This window comes from Apostichopus japonicus, chromosome 12 (assembly GCF_037975245.1).
Source record: "Apostichopus japonicus isolate 1M-3 chromosome 12, ASM3797524v1, whole genome shotgun sequence".
NCBI lineage: Eukaryota > Metazoa > Echinodermata > Holothuroidea > Aspidochirotida > Stichopodidae > Apostichopus > Apostichopus japonicus.
In genome coordinates, this window is record NC_092572.1 from 25,886,188 (window position 1) to 25,906,160 (window position 19,973).

Here is a 19,973-nt window from a genome sequence, read left to right on the forward strand (position 1 = left end):
ACTGATCTATATAGTATTAACGACCTGCAGTGCATATGATATATACCATCACTTTGTGTAACTTTTGCGACAAATCAGGGTATATATGAATATTAAAGAGGGATATTGTGTTGAAATATTATCCCAAAGTCACGGTTGCATTCCACAAACTGTGTGTTACTTTAAGCAACTTCAAACATACCAAACATATTTGAGCGAAGAAAGTATCGAATCTTTCAAAATGTAAGCAAAAGAATGGAACAGTTTTGTCATTCGGCCTATGTTATAGTATATAAGCCGAATTGAGTTTTAGGTTGAATACGTAATGTATAGGGTACCCGGGGGACAGACCGAACTGCGGAGACGGCTACCCGGTTCCAATATTTCGGGACCCGGTCCCATCACTAAACTCCCAACCTCCCTTCTTCTCCCCCACTCACCATTCTCCCAACCCGTCAATAAAATGACGTATATAGGCCTGTCTCTCATGCCGGGGGGGGGGGGGGAATCCCACAAAGGTAATCAACCTTCATGATGAATTATTAAAATAATATGAAATATGTAACCAATATGAGTTCCATAGTCTCCACTACTGCAAATTATAAAAAGTGAAGGACAGTTTGGTCAATTTAACTCATCTGACCAACTATATTATTATTTCACAAGATCCATAATGCAAATGCTGCACCACGGTTTCCAAAATAGTGACTCGGGACAATCAGGCACAGACGAACATCTAACATTGCCCATGGAGACTGATGTTTTCTGTGTTCAAAATATGTCACCATCTTAAATCCCTCTAACACTTACGACCACGGGAACCGCATATCTGCTGCTACCTAACATCGAAAATTTCAAATAGGATGAATTTTTAAAATTACGTTCAATAAATGGATCATTATCACCCTGTATGACTGCCATAACTTCCTGAACAAGTTCGACATCCCCACAACGACGTCATTCAGATGCAATTTAAAACTGATACCATCCCAGCAAACACAAAACGTTATCATAACCAAGGGCGGCGGAACCGGGGGGGCACAGGGGGCACGTGCCCCCCCCCCCACTTTTCCTCAGGTTAAAAATGTGCCCTTTTTCTACATAAAAATTGAGGTGTCTCAAGTTAGCAAGAGGCTAGGGAACCAGAATGAACACTCGGGAAGGGCCGTTTCCGGCCATCTGAGGGGTTTGTAAAACCAAAAATTTTCTTGTACGCTCCGCGCCAACCGATGGTGGCGCTCCGCTCAGATAGTAGTGCATACAACTTTGCAAATCTTTACTACGCCCCTGACTTTTAATGAATAACTGTGGGTCAAACTCAAAGCTATTTCGAATGGAAAACTATTGTTAAGATATAAACAAGAAATAATTTCTAATTCGGAGGATTCCTACACTAGCAACAAGCATGATATCACCTCATTTTGTCTCAAAAGAAAACTTGTTTCCCAATTTGCACATTGGATATTGCAGTACTAGTATGCATATTTCCTTTGAGGGGGGGGGGGGGGGGCTTGATGGAGTGATGTGTATACGCATATAAGATAATACAATAAGAGTTATAAAGGGTACTAAATATAAGGCTGCATCAGTGCAATCGAATTTCTGCAAAGTGCCCTTTAATGTCGGTGCCCCCCCCCCCAGATTAAAAGTGCTTCCGCCGCCCTTGATCATAACATTTTTAAAAGAGCCTCTGAAAACATATCCTCTATATGTTTTCATAACGTTCAATGTGGTGTTATAAAAACGTCGGTATAACGTTTTTATGAAATATTATTGTTATATTAATGTTTTAATGGAAAAGATGTTTTGAAATAATAGCCTGAAAACGTTCTCGTGACATATTTATTACACCACAAATAACGTTATCAAAACAAAAGACGAAACGTTTTAATAACGTTTTAAAAAACGTTTTTGTGTTTGCTGGGGATAATTACTGCATGGCTTCGATGTACTTGCCTGCAAGTTCAATTACGTCAAATTTGCATTGTATTTATCCGCCTTGCATTTGTCATGATTGACTCGTGTTCATGCACAACGGACGACTAATACACTAACTAACGTTAGTAATACACTATATAGTGTGCATTCAGTGGCGGACTGGCCACACGGGCATTTGGGCAATGCACAGCCCATTTTCACAGCAGTTAATAGAATACAGACGGGCTGTGTAGAAATATATATTTTAACTGTGGGAATCAGTCATGTAAAGGCTGTCCTCGATCTCTGCTGCTACAAGGTGCTCCTCAAGTTGAACCTTTTCACCGATGCTTACAAGAGCATTGGTATGGGCTTGCTTACAAGCTGCTGGTAACGCTACCTGTGTTACAAGTGCCATGTGAACGTTCTTCCTCTGCCTTGAAGAGACTTGAAAACCGTTTAAAGTACAATGACACAAGAACATCTTGAGGCGTTCATGTTGATGTCTGTGGAAAAAAGATCTTGGCCAAACTTGACACTAAAAATATCATTGATGGTTTGGCTGCCAGAAGCAACGAACTGTGTAGGCTCCTACTCTCGTAAACATGACATGTGCTCGTGTTATTGAACATATATGTTTTAGTGGATTTTATTTAGGTTTTTTTTTCAATTTTTTCAAGCATGTCGTCACAAAATGCTTGAAAAACTAATTAAAATCCAGTCTTTGTTTACGGTTTTAACTTTTCTCAGTTTAATCAAGTGCTGCTTCTGGACATTATCTTTGGGTATTTTTTAAAGGATTATTGTAACCTACAAAATTGAGATATATAGCACCATTTTGCATCTAGGCATTCCTTAACTTCAAAAAATCTCAATGGGGAGGGGGACACCTCCTCCCCTTAGACCCCTCCCCTAGGACGGCGATCACTAGTAAGTAACATATCAATGTGGGCCGGTCTAGGTGAAAAATGCCCGGGCCGGTTTTAAGACCCAGTCCGCCCCTGTATGCATTATAATACTGTACGTACGGTCGACTATATATATGCGATAAGGTTAAGGAAGCAAAATGGAGATGTGCAGGACATCTGATGAGAAGGGGGGACAATAGATGGACCAAAAGATTGACAGAATGGCAACCCAGATACGGAAAGAGAGGTAGAGGCAGACAGAAACGTAGGTGGCGGGATGACATAACAACATACATAGGCAACACATGGACTAGACTTGCAATGGACAGAGAAACTTGGAAAAATCATAAAGAGGGCTACATCCAACAGTGGATGAACACAGCCTGGTGAGGTGAGGATATGCGATATAGAAGGACATTGCGTGACGATATAGAGATGATTTGATTTCTTGAGTTTAAAAATATTAATAAGAAAAGTGTGGTTTGCATATATAATTGTTTGGTTGAACGAAATTGTCAATGTTTACGAAAAGGTGAATTATTCTTTAAATTATAGGTTTATTCGAGGAAAGATTCTACCACAGAAATATCTATCATCGCATCATCAATCGCAAGTTGCCGATAATGTAAGTGACAATGGAATGCTCAAAATTCCAAAATAAACGCAACATGTACCTCAAACTGACTGCTTCAATAAGCGATATGTATCATTGTATAGAAACGGCCTCGTCGTTCATTTCTTCCTAAATTTATGGGACACATTCACAACGCAATTCGGATATGTAGGCAAAATGCTGGTACGTCAGAGGGCATCATAAATTAATAGACTCACGCAGTCAATGTGAACACATATACTCCCTGCTTCAACGATCGATATGTAGCATGGAAGAAGCTGCCTATTTTTATCTGAATTTATGGGATAAAGTCACGACGCAATCATTCGGAAATGCAGGCCTAATGCTGGTATACGTCGGGGAGCATAATACAGTTAAAGACACAAGCAGTCACTGTAAAACACAAAGTCTTTCTAATTATAAATTTAGATGTATACAAGCAAAGCGCCACCATTTGGATGAGTGGCTGCAGTAAATGTCTCATGACGTCATTCTTCCTATTTCAATTTCTATGGAGACATTTTAATGTATTTTTTGCGGGGCTTACACGGCACCGCGATATTATTATATTTTTAAGTCCAAATTGTAGATAAGTTGGACAGTCAATATAAACTACACTACAATGAACCCGTATTGTTAATGGTTAGGTCCGATGTGTAATAATGTAGCCTACCGGCAATCACATATGTTGCTTGATTTTTTCAACTATGGAACCTTTGTGGGAACCTCCCACTAAGTTCGACACAAGGGTGGTCAGCTTATGAGCTGCTCAAAGAATTGTTAGAAGTTGAAAGATTGTCAAGTTTTGCCGCTGGGTAGAGAGTGTACAAGAAGGCTATATACGCAATGCTGAGAGATTGCTTAGGCTATACAATACAGTGTGCACATATACACTGTACTAGTAAACGAACGTTGTTGATCAAAACTTTCTCGGGCGGGAATATTAGCAAATTTCCGCCAATGTTTAGACTTAAACGAATCAAGATAAAAGTGGGTACCACCAAATAATGAAAGTGTGGAAGAATAAACATGATTTTCTTTTCTCCCTTTTCATCAATTCGAATGAAATTGAAAATGGAAAACGTAGTTGGTGACTTTAACGAATTTCCGAATCGGGCAGGCTTGGAAAAGGGTAGTATTTTTTCTCTGTCTGTCATCCGGGTTCAAGGGGAACCGGTTCCCATCACTGGCGGGGGCCGGTGGGGGGGGGGGGTAATTTTATCCGTTGGGGGCTAACCCGTTTGCCGGCATGTAAGGACTGACGCCGGCCCGTGAAAGTCACTGCCCCTAATATTTTTTTTACCAATGTGGCTGCGCTGAAATCCGAACCGAACTCAACGTGGTTTTATACCCAGACAATATAAATAAAAAATAACAAAACAAAACATAAACGAACAACCAACACTACCTCCCCCTTACGTCTTCATTTCCCTTAGTATAGGTAAATTAAAGGTAAACAACCACTTTTTGTATCAGGCATGTTCGCAGTCACGATTATGGAATCATAGTCCTATGCTACGCTTCCATATGAAACAGCTAACTTAGCACATATTAGATCATAGATTAGACAAGAGGCATTTCTACTTGTTATCGTTTGAACGAATGATGATGGGAGAGCACATGATGAATTGGGGGTTATTTAACCCTCAACTATTTGATTAAAACAATAAGAACGAAGACGAAGTAAGTAATTTTTCCGCGTTTCCACACAACTTCAATATTTTCAGATTGTTCTGGACCTCTTAGTGCGACCATCGACGGCGTAAGACAACGTAACGTCTACAACCAGCTATGGCTGTTTGGTAATATAAATGTTATCTTCCACCAACTTCCGGAAACATAAACAAAATATCATACCTATTAAGCGATTTTTCTTTTATCACGTACGAATACAGTTATTTACTGTTTTTGAGATTGTGCAGGATCTAGAATTGTCACGAAATTACCTCAAACGCACCGTAAATCACGCCCTGTGTTCGCTGAGCATTGAAGCATTGATCTATATCAAGCGGACATGAAGTATGGTTTGCAGATCGAAATTAAAAGGGATCTCAATTGAGTCGGGTTAGCCTACTGCAGCCTAACAATAGGACTACTGTATAGCCTAACGCTAGGCCTGGACCTACTGTATGACATGCTATGAAAATAGTGATTAGCTAGTAACAGTAACACCAGGTTAACAGCCTGCAGTAGTCAGTATCCCAACATCTGGCATCATTTTTGACAGTTTTAGATTGGTTCCTACGGACTTCAGTAGCCTAACTGTCCTAGATTATTGGCAGTCACTCAGTCCAACCACTGTACCAGCAAAATGATTGCCAAACACTCAAATACAGGAGGATTCCTATATTATTGGAAGCTTCTATCCTGTCAGACAATTGCTATGCAGCTGTTTATATCAACATTGTTGGTTCTGACTCTAAGTGCCTTAATTGTTGACGGGAAAATGTATTCATTAAAGTTACGCAGAACCGAAGAATATTCTTACGAGGAAGTGATTATGGGTGAGCAGATCATTTCCCAGAGAGGTGATCTGAAAGGTAACCCTGGTAACGGTTATTCAGTGGACATTGATATTGGAACTCCAAAACAAAGGGTAAGTCTAGGGAATTGAGAAAAACATACATAAATTACTGTACAATCTGTGTATCTGTTGTGCCTAAAACAAGAAAAAGAAACATTTCTTTACTTAAATATATTTTTATTCAGTTACAGGTTGCACAGTTGTTCCTTGCTCTGTATGTAACTATGACAACAGTGTGCATGCAAAAATGTTCCCTTAAGGGTAATTGATATTCAAAAACCATCAAATTACAGTTTAAAACTGATTATGATTTTCATTTGGGACATGACAGGTGGGAGAATGTTAGGGTCACTTTATTTTATACTTTTTATCTTAAATTTCAATCCTTTTGAAAATTAAGTTATAATTTACTCCTAAGAGCTGGCACAATTGTACTAGCCTAGATAGGCCTAGATCTTAATGTCTTAAATGGAAGTTTCATGATACATGATATGTATTTAAACTATTTAAGGAACAACATTCATAATCATACACGGTCAGAACATACATGTATGGTACTTATATTTGGTGGGTTAGGGGCAGGGGGTGGGGGTGGAGGGGGTCCAAATTGATTCCTTTCAGTGGAAGTTTTGGGTAGTGTGCTTACAGTAGTTGTAGTGTGTCTAAGGACCTATAAAATGTTCTCATTGCTGGAATGTGTTGCATAATTGTATGGGGGTAAATGAACTTCTTACTGTAGGCCTACACACTTACCGATTGTGTTAAAGAAGTGTATATGTAGGCTAGTATACTGTATATAATTTAACTATTTGGATCTCGGCACTCTTTCTGTTGAAACATTTCCCTTTTTTTTGTTCTTTTTTTTGCAGTTGAATGTTCTTGTAGATACAGGAAGCAGTAACTTTGCAATTGCTGCAGCTCCCAATCCAATACTAACGACATACTTCAAGTTTAATGAGTAAGTGAATAATACTGTACTATCAATTCCTATCTATGTCAAAGGAAATAGACATACAGTTTTACTTTACTGATTTAATTAGTAGAGTTGTTTCAGTTATTTAATTCAGTTTTCCATATTGAGAGGAACAAAATTTTGGAGTTAAGAATTCACTTGTTTTATAATGTAAATTTTGATGTTTCTGTTTCCATTGTAAATTAACATGCAGAGTATCTATAGTCATACAGTAATTCCAATACAAGCATGGTTTACAATTTATGTGTACTGTATGCCAATATGATTTGATTGCATTCTGTTTAGATTAACTCTTTCACGTGATAATGTCTTTTCTCCTTAAAAAAAGCCATTCCAGACTTTTGCAGTGAGTGTGTTCCAATTTCTGTATGTTTCCTTAATCTGTGATCATTAAAATTGTTAATAAATGTGACGTTTTCTGCACTTTTGGCAAGTGCTGTAAGTTTGGTAAAGTCCATTTTTTTTTCATTAATTATTACGTAGTAGACCTTACTCCTTACTCACATTTGTGAAGCTTATTGAGAACTGTCTGTATTTTTTCTACCTGTGCTTTAAATTGTTCCAGGTGTCATGAAATAACAATAAATTCTTCCAATCTATGAGTTTCTCATAAACATTGCAAAGTTTGAAACTTGTTATATATACACCGTACAGTACAATTTGATATCTTCCATACATGCAGGTCCTCAACCTACAAATCCCTGAACAAGGACATCGATGTTCGGTACACGGTCGGCTCGTGGAGCGGAGTTTTGGGGAAGGATGTCATGAGACTGCCAGATGGGCCGGACGTGCGTTTCTCCGGGAACATCGCTAGCATTCTGGAATCAGATCAGTTTTTCATCAATGGCTCTTACTGGCAAGGAATTCTTGGACTAGGGTACGCAGCGATCGCAAGGGTATGTTTTCCGTTTTCTTCATTCGAAACATTAATGAACATCACTGTCCAAAGTACAGTACTGATTTCGCTTAACTCCTGTTGAAAAAAAATCAACGATCGATAACAAAAGTTAAAAATCGATAAAAAAAGTTGAAAATCGGTTAATTTCGTTGACAAGATTTAGACTACTGCGGGCACGGTTGTCAACGAAGTTTCAACGAAATTTCCACGAAAGTTATCGCGATCAAAAACCGCAAAGGCAATTCTAGACATATCAAGGTTGTGACTTGCGTAGAATCCTTAGTGTAACTACAGCCGTTTTCAGACTCTACCAGAAGTTGCCGAGGAATATTACAAACGTTGCAAAACTGTGATTGTATATAAGACGGAGTAAGTTCTGTACTAGGTGTTTGAAAAATGATTTGGCTAGGATAATAAAAACTAGTCTTGGTCGATCGTAACAAGCACATTCTATGACTCTTAAGTTATAGGCTAGTATTAAACTAGGATAAGTTTAAGTTAACTCACCAAGGAACGCAGTGTCAGAAAAAACAAGAAAAAAATATCAACAATGAAACAGTCGTAGCTGGATATCAAAGAGATCTTTATTCCCAATAAATTCCTGTTACTTGACGTACTACAGTACCGTTTACTACAGAACCGCACTCACTTTCAAACTTTTCTGAGAGCGCATTCCGTCCAAAAAATCTCCCCGACTTCAATGCACGCAAAAAAAAACAAAAAAAACTGTTATTTTCCCCCTAACCCGTTACTGTAAGTTGCCCGCAAAAGCAGATGGACTGCCCTGGTAAGGTCGCAGCCTGGGTCTGGGCCACCTGTAGTATGCTGCTTACATGTGCATTCCCTACCCTGGATATCCCCACCACCAAACTTTTTTGAAAGGCTTAGCCCAATCATAAACTTGGCTTTGTCAAATTCACGCCTATCTTATGTTAATTAGCATAGTATTTATCTTCGTGGGGGGTTTAGCACTGCAGAACCTTCATGGCTGGCTGCCTCTAGAAGCAAACATTATTTTACCCCTACTGTTCGTAATGGAATGGATGTTATCTGTTACTTAGTTAATTGAAAACCAAATATTCATTCATATATATATAAGTAGAACAATCCAGCAGGGATAGAAAGTTTATCTTGAATGAACCAATCAAAAGTCGTGCTATTAATAAAACTTGAAAACACCTGGCCAGCAAGAGAGTTGCAAACAATTGTTTCCATGACTACTAAGAAAATAAAGCAGTGACTTGGGGGCCCACGTTGGGTAGATTTCTGTGGAAAATGAATATATTTTCATTGCTTATTTGAGTATTGCATATTGGGAAGAGCTGATCAAACATTACTGGGGAGGGCTTTCAACTGGCCTGACGGCTTTCAACTGGCCTGACGGCATGTATAAGTTTATTTTAATGAGTAGGGGAAGTTTTTATGAGTCTCCCGGTATGCGTCACATGAGAAGTAAATGTTTTGTTTTTCGGTTTTATCATCGTTTTTCAAGTGGAACAACTCATAAAATCATGTCAAATGAAAATAATATATATCTGAATATCCTTCCTTAGTTTTACTAATCAGGAATGCTTGATAAGGCATGCAATGCATCGTTCGAAAATGTAATTTTAAAGTAGAATTGAAAATGAACGACATAAAACGATATCTGTGAAGCGTGTGGAGCACAACTTTGAATATTCGTTGTGAAAGAAAACATAATGAACGATGTTTACTGCGTAAATAAATTTCGCGGAACTGGTACAGAGAAATTACGTACTGCAGCTTACGTCAGAGAAGCTCGTAAATGACACAGGTGGATAGAGCGCATCAAAATTCGGTTAAGGAAATCCCTTGACAGCCGACAAAAGTTGATATCTCCTTCCGTTTTCGAGATATAAGCGATTTTGTGTTTTTGCGATATGGTTTTCAGTATATTTTCATTGAATAAGGGCGTTTTGTTGTGTGTGTTTAAATAAGGGTGTGACCTATCAGATATTTCGCTAACCGTTTCACCGTATCGCCTGCCGGTCGGTTAAACGTTTAAACGCCGTTTCCCGATCGCGGCTTTTTCGGCGCACCGTTACTGGACTTTTAATGAAAATAGGACGTTATGAGTACAATAATTAAGGTTTTCTTTTCCAGCAGGTAGCAATTCAGGCAGCAAGACAACGATCAATGTATGTTAATTACTAATAAGGCCCAATAATATTGCGAACCTTTCGTGTAATAATAATTGCCTAACACACATGATCAGTATTCGTGGTCTTCAGAAGTTCAGATCACTGAATTTATATAACTCGGCCTTCGGCAACGTCGTAACTTTTGAAGAAAAAAAACAATATATTTGTCTATCAATCACAAGATTTTAAACAAAAACTCGCATAAATTAGCAAACTTAAACACCTTTCCTACTTACTCATTAAAAGTCATGTTAAGAAAACAAATTACGCACGCACGTGTTGTGCGATGGGTTGTAAAAATCAAGCTGAAACTGGTTCGAGCAGCCTCCGATTTCATTTTCTTTCTCTTGTGTCACATACATGATACAGTACCTTACTTGATACAAAAGTTACTTCAAACAACAGCTTCCCAAAATTTGTGTCGCAATAGGTTAAGATTTAACCACGCTGCGCAGTACCATTCATAATTTGCATATTACACTCGGCGTCCAGATGGCGGGAGAATATAACATCATGTTCAATGTGTTGTGTCGTTCCCATGGTGCGATGAACTTGGGCAAGTTGCCAAGTTCGAATGTCAATGACCTACTTATGTTCTTTGACCAATGTCAGTGGGAATTATGTGTGTAAAAACTCGGGTTTTTCCATTTGTTATATATATAGAAGTTTTTCCGTAAGCGGAGCGAATTTTAGGGCGGCTCGTTGATTGTGAGGAAGCACTTATCTAAGCATCAATATTTGTGAAAAAATATCGTAAGTTTTTCATTTTCATTCATTTTCTTTTATGTTTGCCGCAATCGCGCCCGCAATGCATGCACATCATAATATCATGTGTGAAAAAATGGCTGTACACGTGCGGACCTGAGAGAGCAAACTGGCCTTGTGTTGTTAATGTTATGACGGTACTTTCTAGAACGGCCATTTGCGTCTTTTGGGGTCAACATATTTTCACACGGGGTTTTCACCATGCCATTGATCGATGTACACGGGTGATATGTCGCAAATATAAACTGAGAAAACGAATTGACGACACTATCATCATGAGCTCATGACTATTGGCCTACTACTTTAGTTATATTAAACACATTATTCATGCCTAAAACATCGTTTTTCTGTTTTTATAGATAGTTTGCAGTACGTTACTAAGTTCTTTACATATTTTAAAATAATTTTCATGTTTAAAAGTAAACAAAATAGAAAAAATAAAAAGAGAAAACGCCTTTTTGAAAAATGGAAGCGTCCTCGCAGAATGGGCGGGGCATCTTTATTTTGCTTCAAGTTACATGTTTTCGCTCAGAAACAAAGTTTCATACTCCAACTCTAATAAAAAACCAAATTTACATCTCTAAAAAATAACTATTTTTCGTAATCTGCAAGTAAACCAAGTTTATATGTCCATTCATTGTTATTTAAATGGTTAAACAGCACTCTAATTTATCTGGAAGGGTGCCTCGTGGTACATAGCTTTGACTGCATTCTCTCTTACGTCCTGGTGAAGTTAAGACTTATGTCACTGTGTTTGGGGTTCACAGTTAGAAAACGTCCCCCGTCAGTTTCACTACATGTTTCTTTGAGTGTCACTACTCATGCAAGTACAGGAATGCGCTTGAGAAAATTCCTGCCTTCAAACGACTGTTCCAAAGTCTAATCAATACTAATAAACGAAGTTGCTCGTTTTCCGACGTTTCGCGTAACCACACATTGACCTTCTATTTCGTTTAAAAAAGAATTTCAACGTATCGTTGAAAATTCCACGAAGGAAATGACTGAAATAACCAATCGTTAAAATTCGGGGAATTTCGATAAAAATCGGGGAATTTCGATGACAAAACGTGGAAATTCGGTTATTTTCCTTTTAACGAATTTTAACGGGAGTTAAGCGAAATCAGTACTGTACATTAAGTCATTAAAGGGTGTGAAGACTCGCGCACAAAGAAACGTCACATGCCGGTAATCTGACCTACTTTCGAATGAGGTGTAACAGAAGTGTAATACATCACCATCCATCCCAGAAAATACACACAGCTAGCTACCGTCAGTAATTAGACACTAGTGTACAGTCAATACATACAGCTATGGTCGATACCCACAGCACAGTGTACATAGCAGCGATGGACATTTGAAGTCCAGAAAAAAGATAACAAATTATCACGTTTCATTACTGTCTGCATTTGCAAGCAACGGAAAGATAACTTTTTCACAGGGCGGCCCGCGGTTTGGGGCAAGTCTTTGATGCCTTTAGGTAAAATCATTATGACGTTATTATTAACATTGTTATTAAAATCATTATTAACACTATTATTATTACCTAATACAGGTCTGTTCCTCAGTTACCAAAAAGTCTACAGGAAAATATATTAATTAACGACTCGTTAAAAGACACTTATTAAAGAAAGGATTTATGTTAAAATACTGTATATCGTTAAATAACGATACCATTTTGGGTTGCTTTCACCAGCCTGATTCTAGCGTAGAGCCGTTCTTCGACTCGTTGGTGAATCAGACGGACATTCCAAACATCTTCACCATGCAGCTTTGTGGGATAGATGAAGATGCTCCTAAAGAGGAAAACAAAACCAAACTTATCACAGGTGGAACGATGGTAAGATCGTGGAAAGGAAATTTTTCTTTTTTCCTTTTTTGATTTACACAGAGGTTACTTTTGGTTAAATCCAGAGATCCCTTTAGAAAAGAGCATGCCTTGGAATTGATGGATTTAATGATGACAGTGTTGTGGGGAGTAATGTGGAGTGGGGGTGGGAGGGGAGGGGTTGGGGTTGGGGAGGGCTTTTCTTTGGCAGCTAGGACTAGATCAACCCCTCACTCCATCACAGTGATCAGAGACCCCTTCTCAACAATGAAGACATGTCTGGACTTGAAAGAATTAATGATGGCAGTGTCATACTGTAGTAGAGGTGTTTGAGACTGATAGGTTGATGGTAACTGTTAGAGCAGTTGTGTGTTCTACTGCAAGGATTTTAATATGACACATATAACTGTGTTCAATGGTATGTACAGTAGCATCAGTAAATCAAAGACTGTCTTCAAAAAACATTTGAAAGCATTTTGAAAACTGGGTTGGAAATTCTTTTAATTTCATGTAAGGTGTACAGTATATTAATGATAATTTGTGACATCTTTCGTTAATAGGTAGTGAAGCAAAACATCCTTATTTTATTTAACTCTCAATTACGTCATATATCTCTACTGTCAGATATAAATTGTTCTCTAAATGTATGATATTTCTTGGTGTTGGTATTTTAGGAATTTAATAATGATTTAAAAAAAATGGAGATATCTCTGGTTTTGTTTCCTACTTGCAGACCATCGGTGGTATTGACGATACGCTATACAAGGGGAAGATTTTTTACACCCCACTCAGGGAGAAGTGGTTCTATGAGGTGGTAATCACCAACATTAAAATCGATAACCAGAGTCTGGGAATGGACTGTAAGGAAGTGAGTGATAATCTTCCCGAGATAGATCAGCAAGTACCTTCCGGTGTTGGGTATTGTAACCAGCTTCACACCCAGATGACAAAAAAAACTTCAAACTATTATGATGCATTACTTTTGCAGTCTGGGATATGTATAAATGTATATAAACAGTTTTTATGTAATTAAAGGGAGATATTCCAGCAGCCACTGTAACACAAGTATGTTAGCATCAAAAGCATATGACACAGTCACCTCCCAATATGACAGGTTATGGCTTTAGAGCACTGTCTGAAATTGAGTTTTCAAGAGGTGGTCTTTCTAAATAATAATGATAAGAATAATGTCAACAAAAATTATTGAAAACACTTCTTTTTTCGTTATAGAACGATTGATTAATAAATATAATAATAATAATGAGGCAGTTTTTTGTACAACGCTTAAGCAACCATGAACGTTGGAGAAGCCCGCAATGGCTTATGGATGACAACTTTCACATCGGGTGGCTTCCAATTCAACACTTTAAACTTAAATTTAAATTTTTTCAATTTAGAAAGTCATTTAAGATGGGGAAACCATAGATTGCTCTTGGATAAAAAGCTCACCTTACTATGACCTTGTCTGGGATCCAAACCCAAACCTCCTGATTGCTAAACCTCATTGCTTCAAATGCCACTGCCCTTATCCACTCGGCCACAGCCCCAGTGATTATTCAAAGAAATTCTGTAACAATCTTCCACTGTGAATTAAAGTTAACACAAACAACCCTGTTGACGAATTCATTCTCTCAGTAGGAAACTGGATGTGTTTCAAATCGCACTAGCATTTATATACATACTGTAATTTACTGGGTTTGTTGGTTTACCTGATAAAAATCTGTACTTGAAACCGGCCAAAATAATAAGTAATCTATTAATTTATGATATAAGTGTGAAGAGAGTACAGTTTTGAGCTGCCAACAAAATATGACATTTTTATTAGTTGTAACTGTATTATAGCAAATATTTATACTAAACTTGATGTGTTTTTCATCCGTCGCTTTCAGTATAATTTCGACAAGACTTTCGTCGACAGCGGCACGACCAAACTACGACTTCCAGTCAGGGTCTTCAACGAAGTCGTTGAAACCATCAAAGAGAGAGTCTCCCCTGTAAGTGGGCACTTTTCAGTTTCAATTTCTCTCCTTCTCTGTGATCAAAGCTTTAATGTTGTAACAAATCAATAAAGAGTCCAGTCACGGAGGGTTTAGTTTGTCACTACGTCAAAGTGTATTTGTTGCCAAACTTCAACAGAGTCTTACCAAGATAAAGAACTTGTCTTGTTTTTACTCTTTTTAACTCTAAGTCCCAAGATAACAGAACACGTCTCATCTTTATGAACTCTAAGTAATAATAAGACAACAGAATACGCCTTGTCTTTATAAACTCTAGGTCATAACTGCCTTGCAATCCATTCCAAACCCTATTAAAAGATATTTCCCTTGGCAACCGCTCACCTCTGGTCTACCCACTGTACCTCTTACTTAAGCATTATTTTAGTCCGGGAGTTTTGTTACTCGAAAAATTTATCATGTTCTAAAAAAAATTGGTAGTAAAAACGTTCCCAGTAAATTGGTTTTCAGACTGAAAATTTTGCCTTCTCCATTTCTGCAAAGGAATTCTTGAAAGGGGATGAGATTCCAGAAAATTTCTGGTCTGGCGGCACTCTTCTCTGTAGAGAAAAATTCCTCGGTACGAACATCTGGGATCACTTCCCATCGCTGACCATGAGTTTAGCTGGGATGAATGCCGGAGAGGAATTTGAGCTGCTCATTCCGGCAAAGGTACTTTTGATTTGTTGCTGAAAATAGTTGGGAGAAGATCGTAGGGTTAAAATTTAAAATCTGGAGATATCCAAATACGTGAGGGAAGTGGAATGGAGGTTTAATGTCTTCATCACTGGGTGGTACTATCCTGATTGTTCAATATTCTGAACAACAGTGTGCCTAGATTTGATGTGTGAAGGACCATTCATGTAGAAGAATGGTGGGTTTTATGAAAGTGGTTCAGAATTTACTTTTGAGTGCTTTTTTGTTTGAGTTGGTGCTATCGCAGTAAGCAGTAAGCAAGTATCATATGGCTTCTTAATACTAAGCTAAAATTTAATCAGTGGGTGAAACATGTAAATTATTAATGTTCAAAAGTAAACCGATAGAAGCAACTTTAACAGACAAATTCTAAAAGTGTGTGTGGTCGAGGGATTTACCGTCCCCCCCCCCCCCACAACTGATAGATTATATTAATCAGTCAAACTGGACTGCGACATTTTAGATAATCTTACCCTAATTGGGGAATGAAAATCTAAATCTAGAATTTAGATATCAAGTACTATCAAAATGTCAAATAATCAAATAGCAACCAAAAAATAACAAAATAGCATATTGCTCCAAAAATTTGCAAATCATTTTTTCCCATTTACAGCAATATCTAAGACTGGTAGAATCCAAGGATGAAGAAGATGGCTGCTACAAATTTGGCATCGCAATTTCAGAATCGGGTAAGTCTGTGTGTATATATATATGTATGTAAAATTATTTGGCTTGTGTTGTTCAAGTTGTTATTAAGGTAGTGGACTTGTGATCTAAGGATTGCAGGTTCGAGTCCTGGCCAGATCATTATGTTGTGTCCTTGGGCAAGACACTTTATCTCCATTACCTCTCTTCACCCTAGTGTATAAATTGGGGACCTGTGAGATAAACTGTCAGTTGGGCGCTGTCCGCTGTTTAGCTGCTGCCATGTGGAGGGATTGTCTCTATGTTTGACAGGTCATCGTTGACCAGGGTAATATTGTAATGCGCTTTGAGGACCATTATCGGTGGATATGTCCCTGCTTTATAAATCCTCAATATTAACATTATAGTGTGAATAAAGGCCTTTTGTTAGAGATGTGCCAGTCAAAATGAATCGTTTTGCAATTTTTTTTTTTTTTTCACAGGCACAGTTATAGGAGTCACAGCAATGGAAGGTTTCTATGTAGTCTTTGACAGACAGAATGAAAAGATTGGATTTGCAATCTCCAGTTGTGCTAAAACACAGTGCTTTGATAAGCCAGCTTGCACACTGGAAGCACCCAACATTCTTGGGATACAAAATACAGGTGAGTGCACCACTTTGGTATTTTGTATTTACTTTATTTTTATTTGTTAAGGGGGGGGGGGGGGAATTGGGGAGTGGATGGGGAAAGGGTAGATATAACTTAGTAGATGTTAACTGTCTTAACGTGATGCTGTGAATCAGTGGTGAAAAGTCAAGTTGGATCTCCTGAAAACAATCTCTATATCAGGAACATTGTCTTGTAAATAGTATGCCAGTTTTTGGTGGAGGATTTAATTTGCCATACTGTACCGAGAACCACTCAGACTAAGGTGGGCTAATACAATTTTGGCGGATGTCTTTCAGGAACCAATGGCAATTGGGGGACTGTGTCGCTTTTTTTTTGTCACTGGTAGATATCACAGGTTGAAGTGGTGAGCACGACCATCTTAATATTTTGATGGTAGACTGCATTTACTAAATATTTCCATATTGCAAATTAAAGTGCGGTGGCCTGCATCAACCAGTACCTTCAGCTGTTGACATAAATACAACATTGCAGCATAACAGGTTGCTTTCAGGTTGACATGATGTGGTGTGATATCCTATCACATCCAATGGCATCACATGACTTCACATCCCATGGCATCACATAACATAAAATGTCATAACAAAACCTAACATAACAAAACATAACATAACATAATGCATAACATAATGCATAACATAACATAACATAATGCATAACATAGCATAATGCATAACATAGCATAAAATAATGCATAACATAACATAATGCATAACATAACATAGCACAGCAGCACAACACAACACAATACACCACAACATCTATAACATAACATAACCTAACAAAATGCACATGATAATGCATAACATAATGCATAACAGAACATAATATAACATAATGCATAACATAGCACAGTGACACAGCACAACAAAACACAGCACAGCACAACACAACAAAACACACCACAACATGCATAACATAATTCCTAACATAATGCATAGCACAACACAGCAAAACATGCATAACATAACATAACCTAGCATAATGCAGAACATAAGGTAGTGTACAACATAATGCATAAGATAGCATCATTATCCATCATAAACCTAGCCTCTTTACATTTCACATTCCACACTGTAGACGCCTCGGACTGCGGCTTTGACCGAGGCTCTGGGAGAGCCAGCGCCATGGAGATTGTGGGTTACATCATGCTCACTATCTGCATACTGTGTTTCACACCGGTGGTGATCATGTATATACATCTGAAATGCCAACGTTACTGTCAGAGTGAGGCGGACTACACCAGGCAGCACAACGAACTGAGCAGCACGGAGCTAGAGGAAGAAGAAGATTAGTAGAAGGTGAACAAACAGCGGAGTGTTAGCTCAGTGGTTAACGCCTGTGCCTTTCAATCATAAGGTCCCCAGTTTGAATCACTCCCAGATTAATATATGTCTTCTATTTACAGAGTTGTTGACAATTGACAATTCATAATCATGGACGTTAAATACTGTATGAATCTAAGAGACTGACTTCGGTCAGCTTGTGGCTTTGATTAGCCAATGAGGCTTCTTCGCGAGTTCCTGCTTGCAGGAGGATCTAAAATACATACAGTACACACATACATACATACAACAGCCCGCTATTAAAGCGAAAGGATTTTCATCTCAGTTGGGTGGTGATTTGATATTTCAAGATTGTTTTACAATTTATTAATTTAGAAGATAGAAATCAAAATATACTCTAAAACAGAGCTAGTTACTTGAGTGGAAACGCTTTACAATGTTAAACACAGCAAGCTCTGTATAAAGTGAAATAGAACTTTGAAGATTCATAAATTGTTATGTTTGCAATTTTAGCTGAATATTTTGCATATTGAGTAGCAATCATCCACATGCAGATGTAAAGATTTTGTACAAACAATTATTTCTGAAATGATTTGGGAGATGTTTGTTTGTTAGATTTGTTTATGTAGTTGATGAAATATTTCATAAGTGAAATGCATGCTCTTGTTTAGGATAATTCTGAACAAGATCACCATTTATTATTTGGAGTAAGTTTTATTTACCTCGGTAATTTTTTTTGTTCTCTTTAAGATCTGTCCAAATATTCTGAGCCATAAAAGTTTCCAAGTTAGTAAAATATATGCTTCAAAGAGGAGAAATCATAAAAGTTGACTTTTATGAGGAGAAATCATAAAAAGGACAAAACAAGAGCTGTTATGGCTTTTTCTTTCTGACACTGTGCCTCCTTATGTAAGTTTGGATTTGTTGTAAGGAGCATCAGTACTGCTTTTAGAAATTACGGCACTTGTACGCCCCAGAAAATTGGGTATGTTTTATCCTTCCTTTTTCACAAGCAACATCATACTTTTATGTTTTGTAGTTTGGCAGAAAAATTAATGTAGCATTTCATATTATCACATTTTAATAATTTGTTTCCCCTTTTTTGGGGTTTTTTGTTGTTGTTGTTATTTTATGTGCAATTTAACCGATATCCTACACTCACAAATATTTGTGTTCAGATGTTTTATTTTGGGTTTGAAAATTCAAATTATGAGTTTTGGAGATAAACCACAGTGATTGCCAGGGCAGAAAGAAGGGCAGAAAGTGATAGAATTAAGCGATTATAATATTTGTCATCGTGATGGGTACAAGCTTGTTCTACACAGCCTAGCTGTATGAAATAGCAAACTCCCAAATGACCTTTGACATCATCTGATTACACAACATAATACAAAGGTTCACTGTTTCAGATGGAAAATTATTTCTACTGGTATAACCTTTGACCTGAATGTTCACATACAAAAATTTGTAGTTTTCATTCAGTAAGATTTTTATTACATTGTTCAAACCCTGTTTGTAGTGTCACCTTTAAGGGTCATTACAAGACTATAAAGTGTTTCCTCTTTAATATTCAGCTGATATTAAAGAGGAAACACTTTATAGTCTTGTAATGACCCTTAAAGGTGTCACTACTTTTCTCTTTGTCTTTCATTCCTTTCGTTTTCAGGCTGACAGTATTGTGTTTCAGAAAATACTGTATTGTTTGTATGCACCTGGTGAGATTGTATGGAACTATTGTTTGTGTGGACCTATTGTCTCTATGAACCAATTGTAATGTTGGAATTAGTCCACTATGTAGATATATACTGTACCTGTGTTATGATATGTTTGTAGCTAATTTTAGTCCCTCATCCCCCCCCCCCAAAAAAATATATATATATATATATATACAGTATCTCAGTGGGAGGTGGAGGAGAGATTTGCCTCCTTCATCCACTGCTATATTTCTAAAATGATAAAGAAAAAATATTTTATGTACGCTTACGATTTTTCATATTCACCCTGAGAGGCTGTTTAGCAAATGTATTGTACCCATGTAAAAATGAACTTGATAAATACACCACATTCACTCTGAAGTGGGAATAAACAATTAATATTTAACCGGGGATTGCCTGTTT

General features: G+C 37.6%; 1 protein-coding gene across 1 annotated transcript; it reads left to right on the forward strand.

Annotated features, from left to right (window-relative positions):
- Positions 1-5,264: 5,264 nt before the first annotated feature.
- On the forward strand, positions 5,265-19,713 carry LOC139978046 (beta-secretase 1-like). Its single transcript, XM_071987992.1, has 10 exons — positions 5,265-6,013; positions 6,811-6,899; positions 7,597-7,813; positions 12,436-12,579; positions 13,301-13,435; positions 14,457-14,561; positions 15,066-15,233; positions 15,871-15,946; positions 16,385-16,546; positions 17,651-19,713. The coding sequence occupies exons 1-10, from the start codon at positions 5,729-5,731 to the stop codon at positions 17,863-17,865; spliced, it is 1,596 nt and encodes a 531-aa protein (XP_071844093.1). The 5' UTR covers positions 5,265-5,728; the 3' UTR covers positions 17,866-19,713.
- The last annotated feature ends 260 nt before the right edge of the window (positions 19,714-19,973 follow it).

Coding starts and splice junctions, on each gene's coding strand:
- LOC139978046 (XM_071987992.1), top strand. CDS start 5,729: ATGATTGCCAAACACTCAAATACAGGAGGATTCCTATATTATTGGAAG. Junction 6,014..6,810: donor TTGGAACTCCAAAACAAAGG/GTAAGTCTAGGG, acceptor TTTTTTTTGCAG/TTGAATGTTCTTGTAGATAC. Junction 15,947..16,384: donor CATCGCAATTTCAGAATCGG/GTAAGTCTGTGT, acceptor TTTTTTTCACAG/GCACAGTTATAGGAGTCACA.